Here is a 27,419-nt window from a genome sequence, read left to right as displayed (position 1 = left end):
CCTTTTTTAAGAGGATAAAAATAAATCAGAAACTTAAGTATCCTTTTGAGAATCAGCTTTAATTAAAGGGAAATTAAGACGTAAATCATTTGGACCTAAAAGTACTTTATTTATTCAAACAATTTACCCCTTCTTGCTGACAGAAAATCTAGGCAATCCAGAGAATTAAACAGAGAACCTATTTCCTGACTAATCAGATGGAGGTGAAGATTCTGAAGACTGTTCTTGATTATATTCTTCTCTATCACAAAAGAACTCTTCTGGTGTTTTCCTGCCATTCAGTAAGAAGTGATAAGGCTTCTTTTATTGTCAAAACAGTTTCACCAGACTCCGTCTTTAGTTATTTGCAATGTAAACCTGAAGGTTATGAAACAAGTTTGAGATAACTGCTGGGAAGCATAAAATACTGTATTTGCTAAATTAAACTTATTGTAAGTCACTTGTATAACTTTTATTTTTACTTTAAAATTTTTATTAGTGGGCTTTCTGGCCAAAAATGGAAAGCCTGCTAGACAAATTCCAAAAGAGCTGTAACACTAGGTATAATTTAAACTCTATGGGAGTTTTGAAATTTTTTCCCAGCTAAAGATATATCTTTTGTTTCATATACCCAGGCAACACTTAAAATTTTTTTTTTTTTTTTTTTTTTTTGAGATGGAGTCTCGCTCTGTCGCCCAAACTAGAGTGCAGTGGCCAGATCTCAGCTCACTGCAAGCTCCGCCCTTCGGGTTCATGCCATTCTCCTGCCTCAGCCTCCCGAGTAGCCGGGACTATAGGCGCCCGCCACCTCGCCCAGCTAGTTTTTTTTTTTTTTGTATTTTTTAGTAGAGACGGGGGTTTCACTGGGTTAGCCAGGATGGTCTCGATCTCCTGACCCTGTGATCCGCCCATCTCGGCCTCCCAAAGTGCTGGGATTACAGGCTTGAGCCACCGCGTCCAGCCTTAAAATTTTTAAATTGCTATATCTCTGTTGCAGCTAATACAACAGGCTTGATACAGGTATATATTTCTGAAACTAATATAAATATACATGTTTCTGATAGTTTGTAAATGTAAAATATCACACAAAGCTTTGTCTCTTCCATTGAAGGCTGAGATAACAAACATCATAGGCTCCTCTGCGACCCTATGGTGCTAAGTCAAGATGCTTGGCCCATTGCTGTAAATCACTAGGAACTTGGTCATGCTTCAGCATACCATACCTGGATATTTCTGGTCTCCTTTGCTTACCAGGTAATACAGGTGGCTAGCTGTGCAACTGAGAAATAATATACTGTCTGAAACCTCAAATCTTCTATAATCCCCAATCTACCCTTCTTTCAGGCAAAAGGAAGGGCCTCTTTTCCAAAGTCTGCAAAGCTCTCCCTAGTATTACAATTTGTATTGGCAGATGCCCACATTCTACATGGTTAACAATGAATGAAATTTTAGCCCTTATATTTTATCACTGATGGAAGATAACTTAAAACAATTATTATTTTGTAATAACTGAAGTTTAAAACTTTCAACATAAATTTCTAAAAACTTTCTAGAAAATAAGGGTTCATACTAAAGAAATATGACAACGAAATGCAATGCCTGATCCTGGATTAGATCCTGGACCAGGAATAAAAAAGTTTAGGTACTGGCCGGGCGCGGTGGCTCAAGCCTGTAGTCCCAACACTTTGGGAGGCCGAGACGGGCGGATCACGAGGTCAGGAGATCGAGACCATCCTGGCTAATACGGTGAAACCGCGTCTCTACTAAAAACTACAAAAAACTAGCCGGGCGACGAGGTGGGCACCTGTAGTCTCAGCTACTTGGGAAGCTGAGGCAGGAGAATGGCGTAAACCCAGGTGGCGGGGCTTGCAGTGAGCTGAGATCTGGCCACTGCACTCCAGCCTGGGCAGCAGAGCCAGACTCTGTCTCAAAAAAAAAAAAAAAGTTTAGATACTAAACTAAAAAAGGATCATTAACACAATGTGAATATAGACTCTGGGTTAGGTAAAAGTTTTATATTAATTAAATTTTCCGGTTTTGATTACTGTGCTTATGTAAGATAATGTTGGGCAAGGGGAGAGAGGGCATTAGGACAAACACCTAACACATGTGGGGCTTAAAACCTAGATGATGGGTTGATGGGTGCAGCAAACCACCATGGCACATGTATACCTACGTAACAAACCTGCGCGTTCTGCACATGTATTCCAGAACTTAAAGTATAATAAATAAATTTAAAAAATAAAATAAAAAAATAAAAAGATAATGTCTTTGTTCTTAGGAAATATATTTAAGGATAAATATATTCCTTAATGTATTTATGTGATGTACTTAAGGATAAAGGGATATCTTATATCTAACTCAAATGGCTCAAAAAAAAAATATGTATATTTAAGAGAGAGAATGATAAACAAATGGACCAAAGTAGAAACTACTGGTGAATCTGGGTAAAATATACACAGAAATTCTTTGTACTACTGTTATGAATTTTCTGTAAGTTTGGAATGTTCAAAAGAGTTACGTAAAACAGAAAATAAAGCCTCCTGTTTCTAGATAAAAGCAAATCTGTCCACTGGGCCTGGACATTAATAAAAGCTGAAGGGATTGGTCAAAAGCATTTAGAAAGTGATCAATATGGAAAAAAGAGAAAATAGAATTTCACATTCTAAAAAAGGATTATGAGCAATGGACATGACAGTCAAAGCCTCTGATAGCTTTTAGTGTTTGAAACTTGCTACATTTATCAATGCTGCTGTTCCGTAACTTTATGATCTTGGCCCCATGGCTTGACAGAAACAGAACAGTGAATGAAAAGAACAATTGCTTACACCTGGACACAAAGGATAGGTCACTCCTTTTGCAATCAATTATGGGAGGGCTGAAATTAACAGACTCGTCTTTCTTCTTACCGAAAAGAAGTGTTCTTTTCCTTCTGTTTTGGTAAAATTATTTGTGGGGTAGTCTGTCCAGCAGCAAAAGCAAAGGTGCTGAAAATGGACTGAGGATAACGGAACTTCATCAGCTGTTTCTTAAAGATCTCTACCACTTCTGGACTGACTTCTTCATCAAATGCTACCTTAATCAACTAGAAGCAAAAGAGATTAAACACAAAAGAAGCATTAAGGATTTCCAGGCAACTTTCCCCCAAACAACAGAATATAATAACACAGAATGGCAAGACTGGAGGTTGAAGGGACTTTGGATAACATGCAATTTTTAATTTTTTAAAAATAAAAGGCTCAAAAAGGTTTACTTGCCATAAATGGCTAGTTGGCAAGGAAAATCATGTATCTTCAAGTCAGTTTCTTAAAGATTATTCTTCTACAATGGGATAGGGAATTGTACTAGCAAACATGCCCTTCTAATTTCTCAACTGGTTGGTTCCAGATAGAGAATTTGGCCTAATAAGGACTCTTCCTACCCAGATACAACAAATGTAGGAAGAAAAAAAATCCATTTGACTAGAATCCTAATTAGTACAGCTAGGCAATATTCAAGTGTGGAGTTCTTTGGAAGGTGGAACAGTGAGGAAATCCTTAGGCAGCCAATGCTTTCAGGTGATGAGAGGTCTGGAGCCTAAAGATCAGCAGCCTTACATTTCACACAATTAGCACAGAAGCCAATAGGAGAGATCCTTGACTAGAAGGTATGAGGCAAGAACTGAAATCTGAGAAGTGATGAAGAATAAGAAAAGCAAAATATTACAAACTGAGAATTTACAAAAAGGAAAAACTAAGAAAAGGTCCTTCTTCCAGGGTCTGGTTTGCATTAGTGATTCTACAAAGTTCTGATATAGTCATAAACCCCTGGAAAACTTCTTGCTTTATCAGGGGTATGCAACTAGTACCAATAGAACTTTAGCCCTAAGCTATACTTTCTACCTTTCCATAGAACAGCCACATGGCATTTCCTTCAAAACAGATGCCAAGACAACTGCTTTTTATCTAAAGGCTTCATCAAACAGGTACTGAGGTATACCTTGGGAGAGAATAAGAACCAATTGTATGTGTGTAAGTTTCTAAGATCACCATTATTGAGTATCTGTTGGTACTCTGAGTTCACTAAGGGGCTCCAGGGATTAAATCCAATATCATTCATGAGTTTACTCAGTTGATGATTACCCTCTCAGAGCCTATGACCTTCCCCATTCTTATCCTCGAAACTTCTGAGCACATGACCACAGAAAATGGCCACAATATCATTTGACTTTTGAAAATTTTTGAATAGTAAAACAATGGCTTCCTTTTTTAATACCTGAAAAGATGCTGATGTGATCTGCAGTCCTTCTTGCATGTTCTGCTGTAGCTGGTTCTGCATTGTAATCTTCTTCTCCTTGGTGATGGAGGCAATGGGAAAGCTCCGCACAACTGTCTGCTCACCCACTGTAAACAGACAGGACACAGCTTTAGCAACAACACTTTATAGCTCACTTCTAGAGTATCTACTGCTCACTTCATCAGTCACTGCTGGAGAAATGAATTTGAAGAGGACACTGCCCAGGGATGCAGTGAAAGCAAGTGCCCTTCACTCCAGGAAAGGATTATGTCTCAGGAGTGGCAAGTGACTTACATTTCACACAATTAGCATAGGAGGCAATAGAAGGGATCCTTGACCAGAAGGAATGAGGCAAGAACTGGAATTCTTGGAAATCTGAGAAGTTAGAGACAAGTGACTTGCCACTCCTGAGACGGAATCCTTTCCTGGAGTGAAGAAACTGTCACAGCCTGACTGCCTTCATTCTTTCTATCTCCCCAACCTACTGTGTGCCACACAAGATCACCCGGTTCAAGGCAATTTATAGAAAGGGAGGTTTTGTTCAAAAAAGGAAAAAGTACTCCTCAAGTATTGAAAAGACATCCAAGATATTTAATGTAAGGATGAAGCAAAAGAGAACAGGTTTTTAAAGTTTGTTTCCATATATGGTAAAAGGTGTTATACTATATATGTGTGACTTTGGAAAACAAGCCTGGACTTAGGCGCAAGATTTTTAGGAGTTTATTAAAGCAAACATGGGAAAATATAAATAATTATTTATCAAGTACCTGAGGTTACGAAGATGAGAGTCTAGAAAAAGGTAGCACACTCAAGACCTCCCTTGAAGAGCTTCCAATTTCCCGTGGGAGGAGAGTCACATGCAGAATATAATAATATGTGGTTAGCTCTTACGTTTGAGGGAACAGACTACAGGGATTTAAATATTTCAGAGAAGGAGCTCTGCATGCTAGATGGATAGAAAATGATTTCTGGGAGAAGTGAGGGAGAAGATGACCTTTAAAGGAAGTGTAGAATCTGGATTTGCAGAAGGGAAAGGAAGAGCATTTTAGGCAGTGGTAGAGGAACATAACAGGAGTGGCAATGAACAAGGCCTCCCAGCTAGTAAGCCAGGATGGGGAGGAGGTGGGGAGATGTGAACTAGGTTCATCTTATTTAACAGCCCACACATTTCTTCATTTATTATAATCAGAATCCTAATTCCCTGGATCTATCAACCTGTAATCTAGAAAAATTCTGACTACCTTTTTACATCAAGCTCATATCCAGAGGCTAAGCAAAGTCAGGATGTACATAGGATTTAAGTTCTAGGATGTATTTAACACCTACATTTATATAACATGTAAAATTATAATATTTATATGTGTCATTAAAGGAGAAATTTTAAATTAGAAATTTAAAAGGAAATAAAAATATTTTCTATGACAAAAATAATTTTCCTAAGTGAAATTAATCCAAAATTTGAAAGGAAAAAGCCAGAGAATATGAGATTTCACACTAACCAAGATTTTAAAATAAATTACAACAATTTAAATGACCACGTAAGTATCACATGTTTATGTGTCCAAAATGTATGTTTATGGCCATTAATCTCACAAAAGTCCTACTATAAAAAATTGTAAGTACTGTATGGTTTATTTTAAAAGTACGTTTACTTTCAAATATAATTTGTGTACAGCAATATGAAGGAGTGGGCTAAGACATTTTTTCTCCTTTTCACTTTTTCTTTTTTTTTTTTTTTTTTTTTTTTTTTGAGGCGGAGTCTCGCTCTGTCGCCCAGACTGGAGTGCAGTGGCTGGATCTCAGCTCACTGCAAGCTCCCCTCCTGGGTTTACGCCATTCTCCTGCCTCAGCCTCCCGAGTAGCTGGGACTACAGGTGCCCGCCACCTCGCCCGGCTAGTTTTTGTATTTTTAGTAGAGACGGGGTTTCACCATGTTAGCCAGGATGGTCTCGATCTCCTGACCTCGTGATCCGCCCGTCTCAGCCTCCCAAAGTGCTGGGATTACAGACTTGAGCCACCGCGCCCGGCCTCCTTTTCACTTTTTCAAAATAAGCAGAACTATTCTTACAAATTCATCTTTTCTTATTTAATTTTATGAACTTGTTGCACATTATATGGTAAGCAGTCTTTTATGACTGATATACTAAATCATCTTGATTCTATTCAACCTAGGGGTAATGCAACTGTTAAGATTTAAAAGAGAATACATTTTATATATCTGAATTCAATTGTCCAACAAATGAGTAGTACACAGTGCATACTCATCATATGCTACTAAATACATAATTTCAGAGGAGAAAGGCACTTTAGTGACCATTTAGCCCAATGGTTCTCAATCACAATCACTTGTGGGGCTAAAGAAATATACAGATGCCTGGGTCTCCCCATTTCTATTGCTTCAGATTCTAATTCAATTGTTTGAGGGTTGGGCCCAGAAACTGGTATTTTTTTTTTTTAAGATTTCCAGATAATTCAAATATGTAGTCAATGTTAAGAACCACTGAATTATCACCAAAGAAAGCCCAATCTCCCAATTTTATAAAAGAGGAAAACAAAGTACAAAAATGTTAAGTGACTCAAGTCACTGAGCTCTGACTTGGAGTCCTATTGTTTTGCCCAAAAGTCTTAATTATGTGCTTTTCCTCTCAACAAGAGCATTTTACATACAGACTATAGTGACTTTAAGAAGATAATGTAGATTACTTCTGGTAGGGCATGCTATTCCTTTCTAATATAGAAGGCTGTACTGAATAGTAGAAAATAGAAATATAAGTTATAGGAGTTTGGCAAGTAGAAGAGAAGTTGTCTGCCAAAAGGGAAGTGGGGTTAATTGGAATGGAATAAGAGGGAAGTGGGATTGGTGCTGGACAACCTTGTGATGGTCAGCATATCCTTCCACAAAAAGGTTCAAGTATCCGCAAGACCTTAGTTTTACAGTTAACTGTAGGACTCAGAAAGTGAAGACAAACCAGTAAGGAATATATTCAGCAGTTAGAGTGAATATCTCTAGGTTATAATACTCTGCCCCATGAAATTATGATCATTTCAACAAATGAACCCTTGATTTATTGTTTAGAAGACAACCCTTTGTTCTTCAAGTAAAAAACTATGACCCAAATTATCATTAGCTCTGTTCAACTAAAGTATTTCACCAAAATACCTGTGTGGCAAAAAGCTTACTTTGGATTTAAAATGATCTGCAAATCACTGTGCACAGCTGGGATCGAAACCTCATGTACCACACAGATATCCATGTTCTGATGGCATATTGAGTCATACCTAACTGATCATGGGGGGTTCCCCTGAAGAGAATTCTGTATGTGGTGAGGAACAAGGCTCCTTCTGCTGGCAGGAGCTGAGGGCCTCCAAGAAGACCTCCAGTAGCTTCTTCTCTTCCATCAGGATCCAGCAAGACTCGAAGACCCTCACAGACAATTTCTTCCCCTGGCAGCAGAGCAGGTCTAAGAATCTTGGGCTTACAACAGAAAAAGAATGATTGACTGATTGACAAATTGATTGATTTTTGGAGACAGGGTCTTGCTCTGTTGCCCAGCCTAGAATACAGTAGTGCAATCATAATTCACTGCAGCATCAAACTCCTGGGCTCAAAAAATCCTCTGACCTCAGCCTCAGGAGTAGCTGAGACTACAGGCATGCACCACTATGCCTGGCTGATTTTTAAATTTTTTTGTACAGACAGGATCCTGCTACATTGCCCAGGCTGGTCTCAAACTCCTGGCCTCAAGCAATACTCCTGCCCCAGCCTCCCAAAGTGCTACCTGGCTAGAGAAAGTATTGTAAACACAACTTTTGTGGAGTTTCTAATACTCAGACCATGGTGATCTTTTCAATTATAGACCTAAAAATCTTAAGCCAGACTTCCCAGATAGTCACATGAGAAAGCTGATTTGGTAAGAGGCAGAAATGAAGTTTATATATCCAAATGTGGGAGGATTCTTTGCAGAACTGTCTAAAAGTAAAATCAGTGGGAAATAACTCAAATATCTGAAATATTCATTCAATGAAACATTCTGTAACCTTTAAAATATGACATAGATCTATATGTGTTAACATGGAAAAATATTCAGAAGGCCTGGTGCAGTGGCTCACGCCTGTAATCCCACCACTTTGGGAGGCCAAGGCAGGTGGATCACCTGAGGTCAGGAGTTCCAGACCAGCCTGGCCAACATGGTGAAACCCTGCCTCTACTAAAAATACAAAAATTAGCTGGGTGTGGTGGCAGGCGCCTGTAATCCCAGCTACTCATGAGGCTGAGGTAGGAGAATTGCTTGAACCTGGGAGGGGGAGGTTGCAGTGAGCCAAGATCATGCTACTGCACTCTAGCCTGGGCGACAAAGCAAGACTCCATCTCAAAAACAAAAAACAAAAAACAAAAAAAAAAACAAAAAAAATTCCAGAATACATTGATAAGTTAAAAAAGCAAGTTAGAAACCAGTATGTACATTATAATCTCATTTCTGGAAAAAGAAAAGGAATTGTAAGACTGTGAACTAAACTATTAAAGGCAATGGTATCATAGTTAAGGGTGGAGGTAGTATAGGGAGGACTACAAGGGACTTTCACTTTGTACAATGTGTATTTCTTTTATGCTCAAATTTATACAAAGAACATTATTACTTTTGAATTATTTGGACATTATTATTTCTGTTTTTGAAAAAAAAAAAAAATATGGACGAGCTTTTAACAAGACCTGTCCTTCTTGGCCACGTAATGAACATTTACACAACTCAGGAAATTCTGACTCAGTAACCACATAATACATTCCTCTGAAAAGTTTAGGGCTAGGAAAAAAAATCTCCCCTGAATGTCTAATATGCTTATTTTTTACTAAGCAATAAACACTAATCAGCAGTATTCTTTTTGTTGGCTCTAGTGAGTTTAGAGCTAAATGTAAAGCCAAAGTATAATAATCACTATGTCTCAGGTTTCTGTTAGAATTATATTCCTACCTATCTGGCTTCTGCTCGCTCCTATGAATGAATGAATGAATGAATGAATGAATGAAATGAATTTATTTATTTATTTATTTATTTGTTTATGAGACTGGGTCTTGCTCTGTCACCCAGACTGGAGTGCAATGACATGATCTCAGTTCACTGCAGCCTCAATCTCTTGGCCTCAAGTGATCCTCCCACCTTGGCCTCCTGAGTATCTGGAGCTACAGATAACACTACCATGGTTGGCTAACTTTTAAATTATTTTTTGAGGGCCGGGCGCGGTGGCTCAAGCCTGTAATCCCAGCACTTTGGGAGGCCGAGACGGGCGGATCACGAGGTCAGGAGATCGAGACCATCCTGGCTAACACGGTGAAACCCCGTCTCTACTAAAAATACAAAAAACTAGCCGGGCGAGGTGGCGGGCGCCTGTAGTCCCAGCTACTCCGGAGGCTGAGACAGGAGAATGGCGTAAACCCGTGAGGCGGAGCTTGCAGTGAGCTGAGATCCGGCCACTGCACTCCAGCCTGGGTGGCAGAGCAAGACTCCGTCTCAAAAAAAAAAAAAAAAAAAAAAAAAAAATTATTTTTTGAAGAGATGGGGTTTCATCATGTTGCCCAGGCTGGTCTCAAACTCCTGGCTCAAGTCACCTGCCTGCCTCGGACTACCAAAGTGTTGGGATTATAGGCGTGAGCCATGGCTCCTGGCCTCAATTTGTTTTTGTTCTATTATAAAGTTCTGTTATATAGGCAACAGTAGACCATAGTCTACTGGCACCAGACTACAAAGTAATCATCTGAGAGCCTTGTTAAAACACAGATTCCCAGACATGTCCTGGGGTATTCCGATTCAGGAGGGTGAGGTTGGGTCCAGGACTCTGAATTTTTAATAGACTTTCCAGCTGTTTGGGATGTATAGTCAGATTCAGAAACCTAGGTTTTTTATGATAATTGCCTTAAATCCTTTTTTAGGGGTGGGGGAGGGGGAGAAAATAGGCACAAAATAAAATCTTGGGTTGGGCTTAGAGGTTAGAAATGTTCCTAATTTATGCTCTGCCTATAAAAGTAGACTCAATGAGAGGTTATTACCGCTCCTTTGTTGAATCCAAGAAAAGATTCTGTTCCTATTTCAGTATCCTTTTTATAAGGTTCTATATGACAAATTCCTCTGAAAGTTTAACATATCATTAACACTGGAGCTAGTGTCTGTAAAAGGTTAGGTGAACACACTTTCCTGGCACACAGCAGTCTATCGTTTGTTTTTAAGAAGAGAGGCTATACCCTGAAAGCATGTAGTCTGGAATTATTACCTTCTGAATAGGTGGAAGTCTTCTGCTTTCTCGATGTACTGCTTCTAGGGTCTCAATGTGCATAGCTACAATTCCTAGGATGAGTCAGAGTATTCAAAATGAGAGAACACAGACAAGCAGAATAAAAACAAATTCTGGATATTTTAGAATTAAAAGTTAATTAAAGTTTAGTGGTTCCTCAAAAAAGTTAAAGAGAATTACCATTATGACCCAGCAATTCCACTTCTACATACATACCCCAAAGAAATGAAAGTAAGGACTCAAACAGATACTTACATGTGGATATTCATGTATTATTCTTTATAATAGCTAAAAGGGAGGGAGAAACAACTCAAATGTCCATCAACAGATGAATGGATAAAATGTGGGACAGCTATACCACGGAAAATTACTCAGCCATAAAAAGGAATGAAATTCTGATACATGCCACAACACGTATGAACCTTAAAAACATTATGCTAAGTGAAATAAACCAAATCTGAAAGTACAAATAGCATCTAAGTCCATTTCTGTGAAATATCTAGAACAGGCAACTTTATAGAGACAGAAAATACATTAGAAGCTACCAGGGGCTGCAGGATGGGGAAACAGGAGTTATTGCTTAATGGGTAGAGTGTTTGGGGTAATAGTTTTAGAAATAGATAATAGTGATGGCTGCACAACACTGTAAATGTAATTAATGCCGCTGAATTGTACACTTAGATTGTTTTATGTTATATATGTATTTTACAACAATTTAAAAACATTTTAAAAACTAATCAGAAAATAAATAAATAGGCCGGGCGCGGTGGCTCAAGCCTGTAATCCCAGCACTTTGGGAGGCCGAGATGGGCGGATCACGAGGTCAGGAGATCGAGACCATCCTGGCTAATACGGTGAAACCCTGTCTCTACTTAAAAATACAAAAAACTAGCCGGGCAAGGTGGCGGGCGCCTGTAGTCCCAGCTACTCGTGAGGCTGAGGCAGGAGAATGGCGTAAACCCAGGAGGTGGAGCTTGCAGTGAGCTGAGATCCCGCCACTGCACTCCAGCCTGGGTGGCAGAGCAAGACTCTGTCTCAAAAAAAAAAAAAAAAAAGAAAATAATAAATAGCATGGCTGAACTACATGGAAGACACGTATTGCCAGGTTTTATGCTGAAACTCAATAATCTTCAATATTCTGATTCTCTAATATCTGCAAAGTGATTACCTGGTATCATGCAATGAAGGCTCTTGATGTGATCCTGAGTAACTCCACTCTCTGTACAAACTTTGTCAATAAATCGGGTAATGAATCGCACAACAGAATTGGCAATGTCATTATTCTCTGAATCTTCAAACCCACTCTCTGTATCATAGCTCTCAGCTACACTTCCTGCAATACTAAGACAGTCAAGGAAAGAAATCATGGTCAGTACTCAAATGCAACAAATGACTACTATATAGTAGTCAATTTACATAGCAATCGAAATATGATCAAAGAGATGTCTACTCAGGTAGAAGGCTCACTTAACTCCATGGCTCCTTGGTAAGTCATGGTGATAAAACACAATGTTCTACTTGTCTACATTTGGAAACTACTGTCAGGCATTATCCTTTGGACCCAGATTTGTTTCTGTAAGGAATACCTTTTGTCACTCTCCCAAAAGGAACCCAGGAACCACAGAAAATAAAGCAAAAGCGGATTCTCTCGTTTATTATGGACTACCTGGGCCTTCTAAAGCAACCTGTCCTCCCAAGTTAATTATTACATAGAAACCAAGTAATATGGCTATCTTTGGCAACTTGGCAACTGAGGAACATGTTTCCTGGTAGGCAAAGTAAGAGAATTTTTCTCAGCAACAAGCATATTCTTCGGTATGTAAGGACCAAACTGTCCTATGAACCCTTCTCTTGCCAGGATTTATCACTCTCTGAGTAAACTGCAACCCATTTGGGTTTTAGTTTCAGTGGTATGAGAACTCACTGGAGGGTAGAGACACGGAAGGCATGGTTGTGGATATGACTATAAGGTTGAGGAAAAGGAGGGCTGAGAAACAAACTCACTTTTGCAAGAAGGTGCTCACTAATTTCTCTGGAATGATTTCTGTAAATTGCTTTGGCAGACAGTAACTAAAGGGCTGGATCAGTAATGGGTGAGATATTTGGAAAAATTAGGTCATAAAAAAGAAGAGAGTGTGGGAAGTGGTTAAGAATAGTAGGATGAAGTGAATCTTTTAGAGAGAAAAGCTGAACAAGTCCAAAGGTGAGGAAAAAATGGTTAACTTTTGAAATATGTACAGCAGTATTTGCTCAAAATGTTTAATATTATCTGTCAAGCCAAGACTGGCCCCAAGAAGAGTAGGAGGAGGGTCTGTGTGTTCACATTTTGGTACCTGTTTGTGACAATGCTGTTGCTTCCGCTCTCCCAGTCACCTGGTGCTGATGTTCTTAGGAGCTTGTTTTTACTTGTGTCAAGTGGAACTAGCAAGTTCACCATGAGGTTTGCAAAGTGAATGGCCTGACTAAAGACAGTGCTTTCCTCATGTTGCACTAGCTCTTGCTGAGTTAGCTTGCTCAGGGTAGGCCAAAGGCGTAGTTGCTCAGCTGCCAGGTCCATTGCTGTCTTCTCCTGATATTGGTTATCAGGAAGCTTATCCTAAAAAATAAAGCAACACAATCCAAAAGAGAACCATCACTTCAGGTGAGCTTAAAAAACATAGATGTTTTAAATAACTATTCTATTAAATGCTTACATCAGCAAAAATGAAAACATAAACAAAACATAACAACCACAAAACAAAACCTAGTCTTCTTTCCCAGATCCAACAGGCCTTGAGTGGAACTATGTGACAAACCTCAGAAAGCAGCAGCAAAGCACCTTATAGCTTGTGAAGAGCTGGTATGTCTATGGTCTCACTTGTACCTAACCTAGGGCTGGCTCCGGGATAGACTTCTTTAGAATGGCTGGCAAAGTAGCAGTGACATGTGTTTGCTCTATGAATTCTTTGGAGATGTGTCAATATTACCATTACAGCTGCTTAAAAAATTATCGAAAGCACCCCCAAAGCCCAATAAATTTCTGAAGTATAATCAGCCTTTAAGGCTGCTTTAAATTCAATTCACGAGGATAATTTCTAACACTTATTATTACTGCATGCCAGGTACTCTTCAATGCACTTTATATATTAGACACTAAAATCTCATAATAATCATATTCATTTTACCAGTGAGGAAATAAGGCACAGTGAAGTAACATGACTTGACCCAAACCAGAGAGCTAGTAAATGATATTTTAAACTTTCAGAGTATTTAAAACTACCCTTTCAAATTAAAAACAATTTCCTTGATTTTAAAATATTTTCTGATATTTTTCATAAAAATATTTTACACTGATGAAACAGAGAGAAACATATAGAATATTCCTAGAAGACCTAGATTTATTACTGGCATTTTTAAAAAATAGAACTACTAGGCCGGGCGTGGTGGCTCAAGCCTGTAATCCCAGCACTTTGGGAGGCCGAGACGGGCGGATCACAAGGTCAGGAGATCGAGACCATCCTGGCTAATAGGGTGAAAACCCGTCTCTACTAAAAATACAAAATACTAGCCGGGTGAGGTGGCGGCCACCTGTAGTCCCAGCTACTCGGGAGGCTGAGGCAGGAGAATGGCGTAAACCCGGGAGGCCGAGCTTGCAGTGAGCTGAGATCCGGCCACTGCACTCCAGCCTGGGCGACAGAGCAAGACTCCGTCTCAAAAAAAAAAATAGAACTACTAAATTTTACATTTATTTTGGAGTCAATTAACGTTAATTTGACATTCCTCCAGGAAAGTTAGCTGCATAGAGAAGTATGCCTGTTATTTTAGGTTTGTTCTTTCTATTCAACTTCCTATAATCATTTCCAGGAAATTCTTATTTATTAAAGTATATTAAAATAATCCGAAGCCTGTAATCCCAGCACTTTGGGAGGTCGAGACGGGCGGATCACGAGGTCAGGAGATCGAGACCATCCGGGCTAACACGGTGAAACGCCATCTCTACTAAAAAATACAAAAAACTAGCCGGGCGAGGTGGCGGGCGCCTGTAGTCCCAGCTACTCGGGAGGCTGAGGCAGGAGAATGGCGTAAATCCGGGAGGCGGAGCTTGCAGTGAGCTGAGATCCGGCCACTGCACTCCAGCCTGGGCGACAGTGCGAGACTCCGTCTCAAACAAAACAAAACAAAACAAAACAATCCTAGTGCTGAAGAACTGAATTAAGAAGTTATTATGGAAAAACATAATGTTTGAAAACAACAGAAGAAAGGTATCACAGGGCTCCTTAAATAAAACCCAAATACACTGGTAGGAAGTAGCTAGAGCTTTTTTTTTTGCCCTGGGAACGTCTGCTTTCCTTAAAGCCAAAATCCTAATCCCACACAATTAGCGTTCTTTTCTTCTCTCTTACCTTTTGCTTCAGATGCGGGGCATGATTGTCTTCCTTGGCTGAGAGATAAAGGGAGCGAACCTGTTCCTGCACTGCATTGTAAAAGGTTGTCTCCCAAAACTGCTGATTTGTCCAAATGGGGTGGTCTTGTACACATGTGTAAGCAAACTGGCTGACTCCAGGGGCAAGTTTCTGTGAGAATACACAAAATATATCACCATGGGGCTGGCAGAATTATAACAGTTCATAAGGTCACAGAGGCCACAGTTAATCATAGATGTGATCAAAGGATTTCTCTAAAGAATATCTTATGGTAGTACAGGCTTAGCAATCAGCAACTTATTCCTTTTTAACTGGCAACTGTGGGCTTGCTGTTGGATCCTTGAGAGTCTTAGTCACTTTATCAAAATGGGTATTTTAGTAACAGCTAAAAATCAAAGCTGTTATTGTATCAAATAGAAAATACAGGAAAAGGAGGCACTGTAGATTTAGTGAATATTATTACAATTAGGGCATATAATAAAATCCATCACAATGTAAACATAAAACTCCAGATAATTTAACGTTTCTTCTACTTGGCTTTAGGGTACTCTTTTTTTTTTTTTTTTTTTTTGAGACGGAGTCTCACTCTGTCGCCCAGGCTGGAGTGCAGTGGCCGGATCTCAGCTCACTGCAAGCTCCGCCTCCCGGGTTTACGCCATTCTCCTGCCTCAGCCTCCCGAGTAGCTGGGACTACAGGCGCCCACCATCTCGCCCGGCTAATTTTTTGTATATTTTTTTTTGGTAGAGACAGGGTTTCACCGTGTTAGCCAGGATGGTCTCGATCTCCTGACCTTGTGATCCGCCCGTCTCGGCCTCCCAAAGTGCTGGGATTACAGGCTTGAGCCACCGCGCCCGGCCTAGGGTAATCTTTTTAAGAGACAGCAATTGATATGTGAGTGAACCTACAGCTTGGCCTTACACACAGAATGAGGATATAGCATGAATTAGGGACTCAGGAGAACTGCACTTTTCCTACTGCTCATTCCAGCCCATTACCTCCCCACAAAAGCTGCTGCCTGGCTCACATACTCTCTAGAAGACTGTCCTGGGCTTCAAGGGCATTTTCTGGTAACCAAATTTGCACAGGGAAAGATAAACACAAATCAAACTGCCTTCCTTTCAGGGACTTCCTGCTGAGTTTCAGAGTAAGAGTCAACTTAAGAGGTGATTAACAACAGAGGGAAGGAAAATGAACTCTGCAGGCATTTAGAAGGCACTTCATATATATTTAAGTTTGTTTAGTTCCAAAACCCCTGCTCTTTTTACATCAAATTGTCTTTCAAAAGAACTGAAAGTAAATCAAAATAAATTAAATGCCAAATTAACTGCCAATTAGCACTTCTGTTTTCCCCTCACTTTATGATTTTGTTTCCCAAAGTAATATTCTGCCTTGAAACCTCTAAAAAAAACTTGCTTTTCAAATTTTAAAGATAATTTACACTGCCAAATTTCAGTTAGTCTTTCCAGAACTACTTCTCTCACCTCTGAAAGTTAAGGATGTTTCAAATTTTAAAAAATTCATAATTTTCCAAGAAAAAGTAGGTACCATTTTCAATAAACATTTTTTGGCCCATTTTATTCTTTGGAATTGAGTTCATCTGTTTTCTGTGAGTAGAACTAAAGTTTCTGATAAGTTTTCTTTTGAAGCAATTTAATAAGCCGAGTCTCTTCTGAAATGTTGGACACTGAAGATGATTACTAAGGTTATATAACAGTTACACAACAAAAGTTGGTTCATTTCTTAGGGATGTATACCAGATATATAAGACATTTGGTAAAAATTATATGCTTAATACATGCTAGTCTCCTTTTTGGTCTAGAGCTGGAATAGGTATCATGAATACCACAAAATGTAGTGCCTGTGTAGTTAGAAGCCAGGTGGTTGTGATTTTGCCTTGAAGAGTCTCTGTGTACTACATGCCATGTGTAAGACCTTTTCAAGATAGGACTGTGTTACTGCTGCTGAGGTAACTGGCTTTAACCTCAATTCTCCCTATTAAGTGGCTGTAAGTTGTGGCTATGAAGCAAAAATCAGGAGTTCTTTGAGGGTGCACAGGGATCACTGTTGGATTTCATGATGTCTATCTGCTCATTTAACAAACAGCTACTGTCTACCTATGGGAAATCATGAACAAAATGTGTGTGGTTTTGTGAGTGCGTAAGCAGAAGCCACACACTGAATCACAAGCTCCTTATATACTCTGCATGAAGACACTTGGGACATGGATTACACACTTTTTCCTCCTTCATTTTTTAGTCCTTTACTAAAAAGGACCAGCAATTATTTCAGTAGCAGTACACAAGCCTATTTTGAAACAGTTTTTTTTTTTTTTTTTTTTTTAGACAGGGTCTGGCTTTGTCACCCAGGCTGGAGTGCAGTGGCATGATCGTGGCTTACTGCAGCCTCAACTTCCCAGGCTCAAAAGATCCTCCCACCTCAGCCTCTCTAGTAGCTGTAGTAGCTGGGACTACAGGTGTGCACCACCAATACCCAGCTATTTTTTGTAGTTTTTTGTAGAAAAATTGGAACCTGGGAGGTGGAGGTTGCAGTGACAGTGAGCTGAGATGGGGTTTTTGTAGAGATGGGGTTTCATAATATTTCCCAGGCTGGTCTTGAACTCCTGGGCTCAAGTGATCTACCTGCCTTGGGTTCCCAAAGTGCTAGGATTATAGATGTGAGCCACCATGACCAGTCTGAAAGAGATTTTAAAGGCACTAAATTCAAATAAGATAAAACTGTAATTCTCAACTGCCTTTACCATAAGTATACTCAGGGCAGTACCATTTCTTACAAATGCAGTGTAACATAATCAACGGCGACTCTAAAAATGTTGAAGTCTTGAAATTATATTAATATAGATAAACTCCAAAAAAAATGAGCTTTAAACAAATCCTTATCAGATTCTCATAAAGCACTTTTAGGATAATCAACACACCAAAAAAGTTATTAATTAAACATCTTTTATTAAAACTTAACAGAGATGTACAAGAATCTGAGGGTATAATGAAGCCCCACCTTTCTTTAGCATTCTTCTCACTGATGGTGTATATTTGCTTTCCTTGGCACATGTGAGTTGATATTACAGGTTGAGTGTTCCTTATCTGAAATACTTGGGACCAGAAGTGTTTCGGATTTTGGAATATCTGCATTATATTTACTGGATGAACATTCTAAATCTGAAAATCTAATATCTGAAATGCTCCAATGAACATTTCTTCTGAGTATCATGCCAGCCTGCTAGAAGTTTAGAATTTTGGAGCATTCTAAATCTGAAAATCTAATATCTGAAATGCTCCAATGAACATTTCTTCTGAGTATCATGCCAGCCTGCTAGAAGTTTAGAATTTTGGAGCATTCTGGACTTTCTTTTTTCTTTTTGGAGACAGGGTCTCATTCTGTCACCCAGGCTGATGACAATCATAGATCATTGCAGCCTAGAACTGCTGGGCTCAAGGGATCCTCCCGCCTTAACCTTCTGAGTAGCTAGGACTACACGCATGTACTGCTATGTCTGGCTAATTTTAAAAAATGTTTTTTGAGGCCAGGCACAGTGGCTCACGCCTGTAATCCAAGCACTTTGGGAGGCTGAGGCAGGCAGATCACTGAAGGCTGGGAGTTTGAGACTAGCCTGGCCAATACAGTGAAACCCCATCTCTACTAAAAATATAAAAATTAGCTGGGTGTGGTGGCGGGCACCTGTAATCCTAGCTACTTGGGAGACTGAGGCAGGAGAGACACTTGAATCTGGGAGGCGGAGGCTGCAGTGAGCTGAGATCGCACCACTGTACTCCAGCCTGGGCAACAGAGCAAGACTCCATCTCAAAAAAAAAAAAAAAAGAAAAAGTTTCTTGAGACAGGTTTTCACTATGTTGCCCAGGCTGGTCTTGAACTCCTGGCCTCAAGCAATCCCCCCACCTCGGCCTTCCAAAGTGCTAGGATAGGATTAGGCCACCAAGTGTGGCCCAAGTTTTTGAATTAGAGATACTCAACCTGTATCTTCATGTTTATTCACAAACTAAAAGTTGAATATGCAAAAACTAATCTAAGTAGTTTGAACAAAAGCGGGACTATATATGTCCCAAGGAAGAAAAACGGTGCAAGACAGAGTGACAGTGGCCCAAAGGGGCCCACAGCCTGCTTACTAGGTGAGAATTACAGCAGGGTAAAGTGACTATACTACAAACACTTGGTGGCAAGACAGACACAAATGGCTATGGCATCTGTGATAGTGGCAGTAGTCTTAGTAAACAGAGAAAATAAGTGCCTGTCGATAAAATGATCTCCTGATATGTGTGTTAGAAATCATTAACCTCCAAATACTTAAAATATTATTCTTTTTCTAGACATGCAATTTGCCTTCTTTCTTTGTGGTTTCTTGCTTTGTCTGGTCAACCAAAAGCAAGGAGCCCTGTGTCCCTCAGTGAGGATGGGCAGGGCCATTTCACTGATGGGTGTTCTCAGGACCAGCAGAGGGCAGTATCACTTTATTCTGCCTAGACGCTATCATGGCTTGATCTACAAACTGCAAAAACGGAACTTTGCAGTCAGCTTGGGATAGAAAGTGGGTGGTAAGGTAAATATTTCAGGTGTTCACTGTGCATTTGAGAGAATCTATAAAGAAAGAGAACTGTTCAGGGTCATATGGCAAGATGAGTAGAACAGATGGGAACAGAAATAAAGTTTTCCATTACTCTATGTTGTCTCTGTAAGACACAAAATTTAGATATTTTACAAAACAAACCTGTAATATAATTATGCAGAAAAAGATGTAATGAGACTTTAGGGTTTCAAATTCAGTATAACCTGGGACAGTAGCAGTAGTTTTAGTAAACAGAGAAAATAAGCATCTATGGATAAAACTATCTTCTGATTGTAACAATTTATTTTTTTAAATTTTCTTTATTATTTTGTGTTTAATTTTTTGATTCTAATAATTTCTCTGGTTTGAAGAAAAAACTTTCCCAAGACAAGATGGTTTTACAAACTGGTCTGTACACTAGCATCATAATCTTTTAATATTGCACAAAGATGAGATTTAAGATTTAACTCATACTGAGGGTGTGAGAGTGGTGGTGCTGGTTGGGAATGCTTTTGCCAAATCACATCTCTCATTCTCTTCAATTCTGGCAACAATATTTATATTTCTTTTTTTTTTTTTTTTTTTTTTTGAGGCGGAGTCTCACTCTGTCGCCCAGGCTGGAGTGCAGTGGCGGGATCTCGGCTCACTGCAAACTCCGCCTCCCGGGTTCACGCCATTCTCCTGCCTCAGCCTCCCGAGTAGCTGGGACTACAGGCGCCCGCCACCTCGTCCGGCTAGTTTTTTGTATTTTTTTTAGTAGAGACGGGGTTTCACTGTGTTAGCCAGGATGGTCTCGATCTCCTGACCTCGTGATCCACCCGTCTCGGCCTCCCAAAGAGCTGGGATTACAGGCTTGAGCCACCGCGCCCGGCCAATATTTATATTTCATAATAATTTTTATGATTCTGTCCTAAGGAAACAAGTGATATTGTGCCATGCAATTTTATGAGATGTTTAATAATGTGTTGACTTTCTTCTTTATCTAGAAAAAATAGCCCTTGAAGATACCAGATTAAGCAATGCCATTCATTTTCCACAAAGCTTTCAAAGGAAACCCAGCATGGGACAGGATATGAAGAATAAACTCATGGGGCTCGCCAACCAGCAGGCCAGTTTCAAATCCAAATAAAGGACGCAAATCATCTGAGAGATGAGAAGGTCAAGAGAAAGGTTAAGATATCAGCATGAGGGGCCTGTCAAAGGCCTGTCTGGCTAGATATGTTTGTTCCCCAAGCTCAAGGCTCTAGTTTGGGAGCTCAGGGAAAACCAGATTTCAGGAAAGAAGGCTAGCTGGCAGGACTTATCCATAAACATGTAATGGTCTTAAAGAATAATGTAGAGATTCATTGTCTAAATTGCTGGAGATTTCCTATCTAGTTCTGGTCCCTGGAATATAAGTGTACCTAAGTAACCGCACAATTCAGGGATGGTGCTAGCAAGTCCTCCTGTGATTCTGCTCTGGTCTCACCAAGTCCAGATAATAAATCACTTTAATAATTAATTTTAGAGCATTTTCTGATGAAATTGGGAGTCTTTCTTTTGCTTAGTCTTGAGAGACAAACAAAAGGAAGATAGGAATAGGAAAAATATGTATCCAAAACCTGGCTTTATCAAATCTTAAACATATTTGCTTTGTCCCTCCCCCCTGCTTTTTTTTTTAAAGAAAGGACATACAATACATACAAGTCCACTGTATACCTCTCCTGATTCTATTTCTCTCCTATCCTAGAGGTGACCATTATCACGAATTAGGTATTATCATTCCCATTTTGTTTTTTGCCTGTGTATGTCCATAAAGAATATATCAGTTATATTGCAGGTTTTATTCTATTCCTTATTGATGCTTTTCATGTATATAAATCATACTTCATCTATTTATGTGATATCTAACAAAACTATATGATTAATTGGGACAAAACACAACTGGCTTTTGTAAACATACAACTCAGCAGGAGCAGAAAGAGAATGGCCTATAAGCAATGAGTATTTAGAATATTATGTTCATTAGTTAGTGGGATTTACAGAATAGTGAGTAATCCATTTAGTTAAATGGGGTGACTATAAGCGTATTCCACATTTTTTCCTGTTTTACTACCTGATACTCAGAGATTGAACAGTACAAGTATCCTTAAACTCAGAATAGTCTATACACCTTCTGGATTGCTCCGAAGATCGAGGCATACAATTTCTGCATGAGAGGCATATTCATCCACCAGCATTGTCCAGTATTCACTTGATGTGCCAGGTTCTACAAATGTCAGTAGTTGGGATGATAGGATTAAAGTCCTTTTTTTTCAAGACATAGTCTCGTCTTGTGACCCAGGCTGGAGTGCAGTGGCACAAACGAGGCTCACTGCAGTCTTAACCTCCTGGGCTCAAGCAATCCTTTTGCCTCAGCCTCCCATGTAACTGGGACCACAGGCATACACCACCATGCCTCGCTAATTTCTGTATTATTTGTAGAGATGGGGTCTCACTTTGTTGCCTAGGCTGGTATCAAACTCCTGGGCTCAAGTGATCCTCCCGCCTTGGCCACCCAAAGTTCTAGGATTAAAGCCATGAGCTACCAGGCCTTCCGAACTCTAGTTTTAAACCACTTAGCCTTCTAATGATTCTGTGTCTTAAGTTGTTTAGTAAATATCAAGAGTTCAGAGGATAAATCAATTTCTTTCCTTTGTGGTCCAGAAATTTGTAGACATCAAATGCAAGACTGTTGTCAAGTCCTTTGCCTGGGTTTGGTGGTCTCAAAAATATAAGATATGATCTAAATTGTCCTAATCCTCCTATTTTTGGCCAGTTTTAATTTTTTTTTTTTTTTGAGACAGGGTCTCATCTGTTGCCCAGGCTATAGTGCAGCTGGCATGATCTTGGTTCACTGCAGTCTGAACCTCTGGGGCTCAAGTGATCCTCCCACCTCACCCTCCTGAGTAACTGAGACTACAGGTGTGCATTACCATGCCTGGCTAATTATTAAACAAAATTTTTGTAGAGATGGGGGTCTCACTATGATGCCTAGGCTGGACAATTTTATACAAGTAGTACAATGTTGTGTTTCATTCTGCAACTTGGTTTTTCATGCATTATGTTGTTAGACTTATTCAGGTAATGAAAATTATCTGACAACTGTAAAAAGTCTTTAAAATAAGAAAAAATTATTATAATCAAAAGTATAATTATTATACTTTTCTGAGTATAATACATTTTCAGTATAAATATTTATCAACTCAGTTAATCCTCACAACAATCTTATGACCCGCTGAGATAGGTACCATTATTTCCCCTGTTTAAAAATGAGGAAATAGCCAGGCTCCATGGCTCATGCCTGTAATTCTAGCACTTTGGAAGGCTGAGGCACACGGATTACCTGAGGTCAGGAGTAAAAGACCAGCCTGGTCACCATGGTGAAACCCTATCTCTACTAAAAATACAAAGATTAGCTGGGCGTGGTGGCACATGCCTGTAATCCCAGCTACTTGGGAGGCTGAGGCAGGAGAATTGCTTGAACCTGGGAGGCAGAGGTTGCAATGAGCCAAGGTCGTGCCATTGCACTCCAGCCTGGACTACAGAGCAAAACTGTTTCAAAAAAAAAAGGGCGGGGAGGGGATTGAGGCAAAAATAAGTGACTTGTTCAAGGGAACACTGACAGGGAGTGACAGGCCAGAGATGGGATTTGAACCCAGCCAGTTTGGCTTATAGAGTCTTGTTTTTCAACTACTGCACAATTTAACTATTGTATGGAATTCCATGGTATGAATATACAGTGTTGTCTTGTTTCTGTTAATAGACAGTTGTATTATTTCCAACTGTTTGCTATTATAAACAATGATGCATAAATATCATCATATGTTTCAACTGCCAACTATTGATTATTGGTTTCAGCACCATTTAGTAGGGTCTAGAAGTACTTGACACGGGTCCCAGTAAATGTGGTAATTCTCTCTCTTTTTTTTTTTGGTCTTTTTTTTTTTTTTTTCCTTTTTTTTTTTTGGAGAACGGGGTCTCGCTATATTACCCAGGCAGGTCTTGAACTCCTGGGCTCAAGCTATCCTCCTGCGTCTGCCTCCCTGAGAGCTGGGATTACAGGCGTGAGCCACCGCACCCAGCTAAATGTGGTAATTCTCATTGTTATCTATACCAATAAGCATTTTGGGGTTATTGCATATTGGTTATTTTTCTAATAAGAAATTATTTCATGTAGGTATTTTGCAAATCCACTATTTTAAAAAATTAACAATAATTCTTTAATATTAGGAAGTCCTAGCCAAACAATCTTAAAATTCCTATGGAATCACATAAGAAAGACCCTGAATAGCCAAAGCAATCCTGAGGAAAAAAAAAACAAAGCTGTAAGCATCACACTATCTGACTTCAAAATATACTATAAGGCTATAGTAGCCAAAACAGCATGGTACTGCCATAAAAACAGACTCTTTGACTAAAAAAGCAGAATAGAGAACCCATAAATAAATCTATGTATGCATAGCCAATTGACTTTCCACAAGGGTGCCAAGAACAGATACTGGGGAAATAACAGTCTCTTCAATAAATGGTGTTGGGAAAACTGGATATCCATACGCAGGAAAATGAGACTAGACCTCCATCTCTCACCTCATACAAAAATCAAATCAAAATGAATTAAAGACTTCAATGTAAGACTTGAAACTATGAAACTACTGGAAGAAAATATTGGGGAAATGCTGCAGGATATTGGTCTGGGCAAAGATTTCTTGGGCAAGACCTCAAAAGCACAGGCAACAAAGAGCAAAAATAGACAAATGGGATTACATCAAGTTAAAAAGCTTCTGCACAGCAAAGGAAACAATCAGCAAACTAATGAAACGACCTACAAAATGGGAGAAAATATTTACAAAATATCCATCCAACAAGGGATTAATAACCAGAGTATACAAGGAATGCAAGCAACTCAAAAGCAAAAAACTGACTAAAAAAATGGGCAAATGATTGAGCAGACATTTCTTAAAAGAAGACATAAAAATGGTCGACAGGTATATTTAAAAATGCTCACCATTGGGCCGGGCGCGGTGGCTCACGCCTGTAATCCCAGCACTTTGGAAGGCCGAGGCGGGTGGATCATGAGGTCAGGAGATCGAGACCATCCTGGCTAACACAGTGAAACCCCATCTCTACTAAAAATACAAAAAATTAGCCGGGCGTGGTGGCGGGCACCTGTAGTCCCAGTTACTCGGGAGGCTGAGGCAGGAGAATGGCGTGAACCCAGGAGGCGGAACTTGCCGTGAGCCCAGATCCTGCCACTGCACTCCAGCCTGTGTGACAGAGCGAGATTCTGTCTCAAATAAAAAAACAAAAACAAAAACAAAACAAAAAAAAAACTAACAGTAGATCTACCATACCACTGCTGGATATATATCCAAAAGGAAGAAAACTAGTATATCAAAGAGATTACATTTATTATAGCACTATTCACAATGGCCACGATATGGAATAAACCTAAGTGTACAACAACAGATGAGGGGATAAAGGAAACATGGTATATATACATAGTGGAATAATATTCAGCCATAAAAAAGAATGAAATCCTGTCATTTGCAGCAACATGGATGGAACTGGAAGTCATTATATTAAATGAAATAAGCCAGGCACAGGATAAATATCATATTTTCATGCATATGTGGGAGCAAAAAACGTTCATCTAATGGAAGTAGAGACACCTACAACCATCTGATCGTTGATAAACCTGACAGAACAAGCAATGGGGAAAGAATTCCCAATTAATAAATGGTGCTAGGAGAATTGGATAGCTATATTGAAGAAAACTGAAACTGGACCTCTACCTGACACCTTATACAAAAATTTACCTGGCCAGGCACAGTGGCTCATGCCTGTAATCCCAGCACTCTGGGAGGCTGAGGCGGGGGAATCACGAGGTCAGGAGATCGAGACTACCCTGGCCAACATGGTGAAACCCCGTTTCTACTAAAAATACAAAAACTAGCTGGACATGGTGACGCACGTCTGTAGTCCCAGCTACTTGGGAGGCTGAGGCAGGAGAATGGTGTGAACCCGGGAGGCAGAGCTTGCAGTGAGCCGAGATCGCGCCACTGCACTCCAGCCTGGTGACAGAGCAAGACTCCGTCTCAAAAAAAAAGAAAAAAAAAAACAAAACTCAAGATGGATAAAAGACTTAAATGTAAAATGCAAAACTATCAAAAACCCTAGAAGAAAATTTAGGCAATACTTTTCAGGATATAGGCATGGGCAAAGATTTCATAATGAAAACGCCAAAAGCAATTGCCACAAAAGCAAAAACTGACAAATGGGATCTAATTAAACTAAAGAGCTTCTGCATGGCAAAAAAACTATCGTCAGAGGGAACAGACAACCTACAGAACGGGAGAAAATTTTTGCAATCTATCCATCTGATGAAGGTCTAATATCCAGAGTCTACAAGGAACTTAAGTAAATTTACAAGAAAAAAAGACCACATTAAAAACTAGGCAAAGGACATGAACAGACACTTCTCAAAATAAGACATACATGTGGCCAACAAACATATAAAGAAAAGCTCACCATCACTGATTAGAGAAACGATAATCAAACCTACAATGAGGTAACACCTCATGCCAAACATGATGACAATTATTATTATTTTGAGACGGAGTCTTGCTCTGTTGCCCAGGCTGGAGTGCACTGGCGTGATCTCGGCTCACTGCAAACTCTGCCTCCCAGGTTCATGCCATTCTCCTGCCTCAGCCTCCCGAGTAGCTGGGACTACAGGCGCCCGCCACCACTCCCAGCTAATTTTTTGTATTTTTAGTAGAGATGGGGTTTCACCGTGTTAGCCAGGATGGTCTTGATCTCCTGACCTTGTGATCCGCCCGCCTCGGCCTCCCAAAGTGCTGGGATTACAGGCCTGAGCCACCACGCCTGGCCAGGATGACAATTATTAAAGTAAAAAAACAGATGCTGGTGAGGTTGCACAGTAAAGGAACACTTTTACACTGTTGGGAGGAGTGTAAATTAGTTCAACCCTTGTGGAAGACAGTATGGTGATTCCTCAAAGATCTAAAGGCAGAAATACCATTTGTCCCAGCAATTCCATTACTGGGTACACACCCAAAGGAACGTAAATCATTATACTATAAAGATACATGCATGCATGTGTTCATTGCAGCACTATTAACAATAGTAAAGACATGGAATCAACCCAAATACTCATCAATGACAGACTCAATAAAGTAAGTGTGGTATACATACACCATGGAAACTATGCAGCCATAAAAAGGAATGAGATGATGATCTTTGCAGGGACATGGATGGAGCTAGAAGCTATTATCCTCAGCAAACTACCACCGGAACAGTAAACCTAACACTGCATGTTCTTACTTATAGGCAGGAGCTGAATGATGAGAACACACGGATACACAGGGAAGAACAACAGACACTGGGGCCTGTCAGAGGTGGGTGGGAGGAGGGAGAACATCAGGAAGAATAGCTAATGGATGCTGGGCTTAATACCTAGGTGGTGGCATGATCTGTGCAGCAAACTACCATGGCACACATTTACCTATGTAACAAACCTGCACATCCTGCGTGTACCCCTGAACTTAAAATAAAGGTTGAGGCCGGGTGTGGTGTTTCATGCCTGTAATCCCAGCACTTTGGGAGGCCGAGACGGGCGGATCACGAGGTCAGGAGATCGAGACCATCCTGGCTAACACGGTGAAACCCCGTCTCTACTAAAAATAAAAAAAATTAGCCGGGTGTGGTGGCAGGCACCTGCAGTCCCAGCTACTCGGGAGGCTGAGGCAGGAAAATGGCGTGAACCTAGGCAGCGCAGCTTGCAGTGAGCCAAGATAGCACCACTGCAGTCCGGCCTGGGCGAAAGAGCGAGACTTCCATCTCAAAAAAATAAAAA

General features: G+C 39.9%; 1 protein-coding gene and 1 non-coding gene across 5 annotated transcripts in view; both read right to left on the bottom strand.

Annotated features, from left to right (window-relative positions):
- SBF2 (SET binding factor 2) overlaps window positions 1-27,419 on the bottom strand; it is a 547,644-nt gene that overhangs the window by 68,214 nt on the left and 452,011 nt on the right. For all 4 annotated transcript variants that reach the window (XM_033206047.1, XM_033206049.1, XM_033206048.1 and 1 more), the window contains 7 exons: window positions 14,922-15,092; window positions 12,873-13,135; window positions 11,708-11,880; window positions 10,519-10,592; window positions 7,534-7,729; window positions 4,234-4,361; window positions 2,889-3,064 (listed from right to left, as the gene is read on the bottom strand). In XM_033206047.1, the coding sequence (XP_033061938.1) occupies window positions 2,889-3,064; window positions 4,234-4,361; window positions 7,534-7,729; window positions 10,519-10,592; window positions 11,708-11,880; window positions 12,873-13,135; window positions 14,922-15,092 (1,181 nt within the window). The remainder of the gene's footprint in view (window positions 1-2,888; window positions 3,065-4,233; window positions 4,362-7,533; window positions 7,730-10,518; window positions 10,593-11,707; window positions 11,881-12,872; window positions 13,136-14,921; window positions 15,093-27,419) is intronic.
- On the bottom strand, window positions 478-539 carry LOC117081836. The gene has a single exon (XR_004436313.1). It is a non-coding gene; the product is annotated as a U7 small nuclear RNA (small nuclear RNA).

Source organism: Trachypithecus francoisi, unplaced genomic scaffold, assembly GCF_009764315.1.
Source record: "Trachypithecus francoisi isolate TF-2019V2 unplaced genomic scaffold, Tfra_2.0 Lachesis_group8, whole genome shotgun sequence".
Taxonomy (NCBI): Eukaryota; Metazoa; Chordata; class Mammalia; order Primates; family Cercopithecidae; genus Trachypithecus; species Trachypithecus francoisi.
The sequence above is the reverse complement of the archived record's forward strand: the minus strand, read 5'-3'. Positions and strand labels throughout refer to the sequence as shown.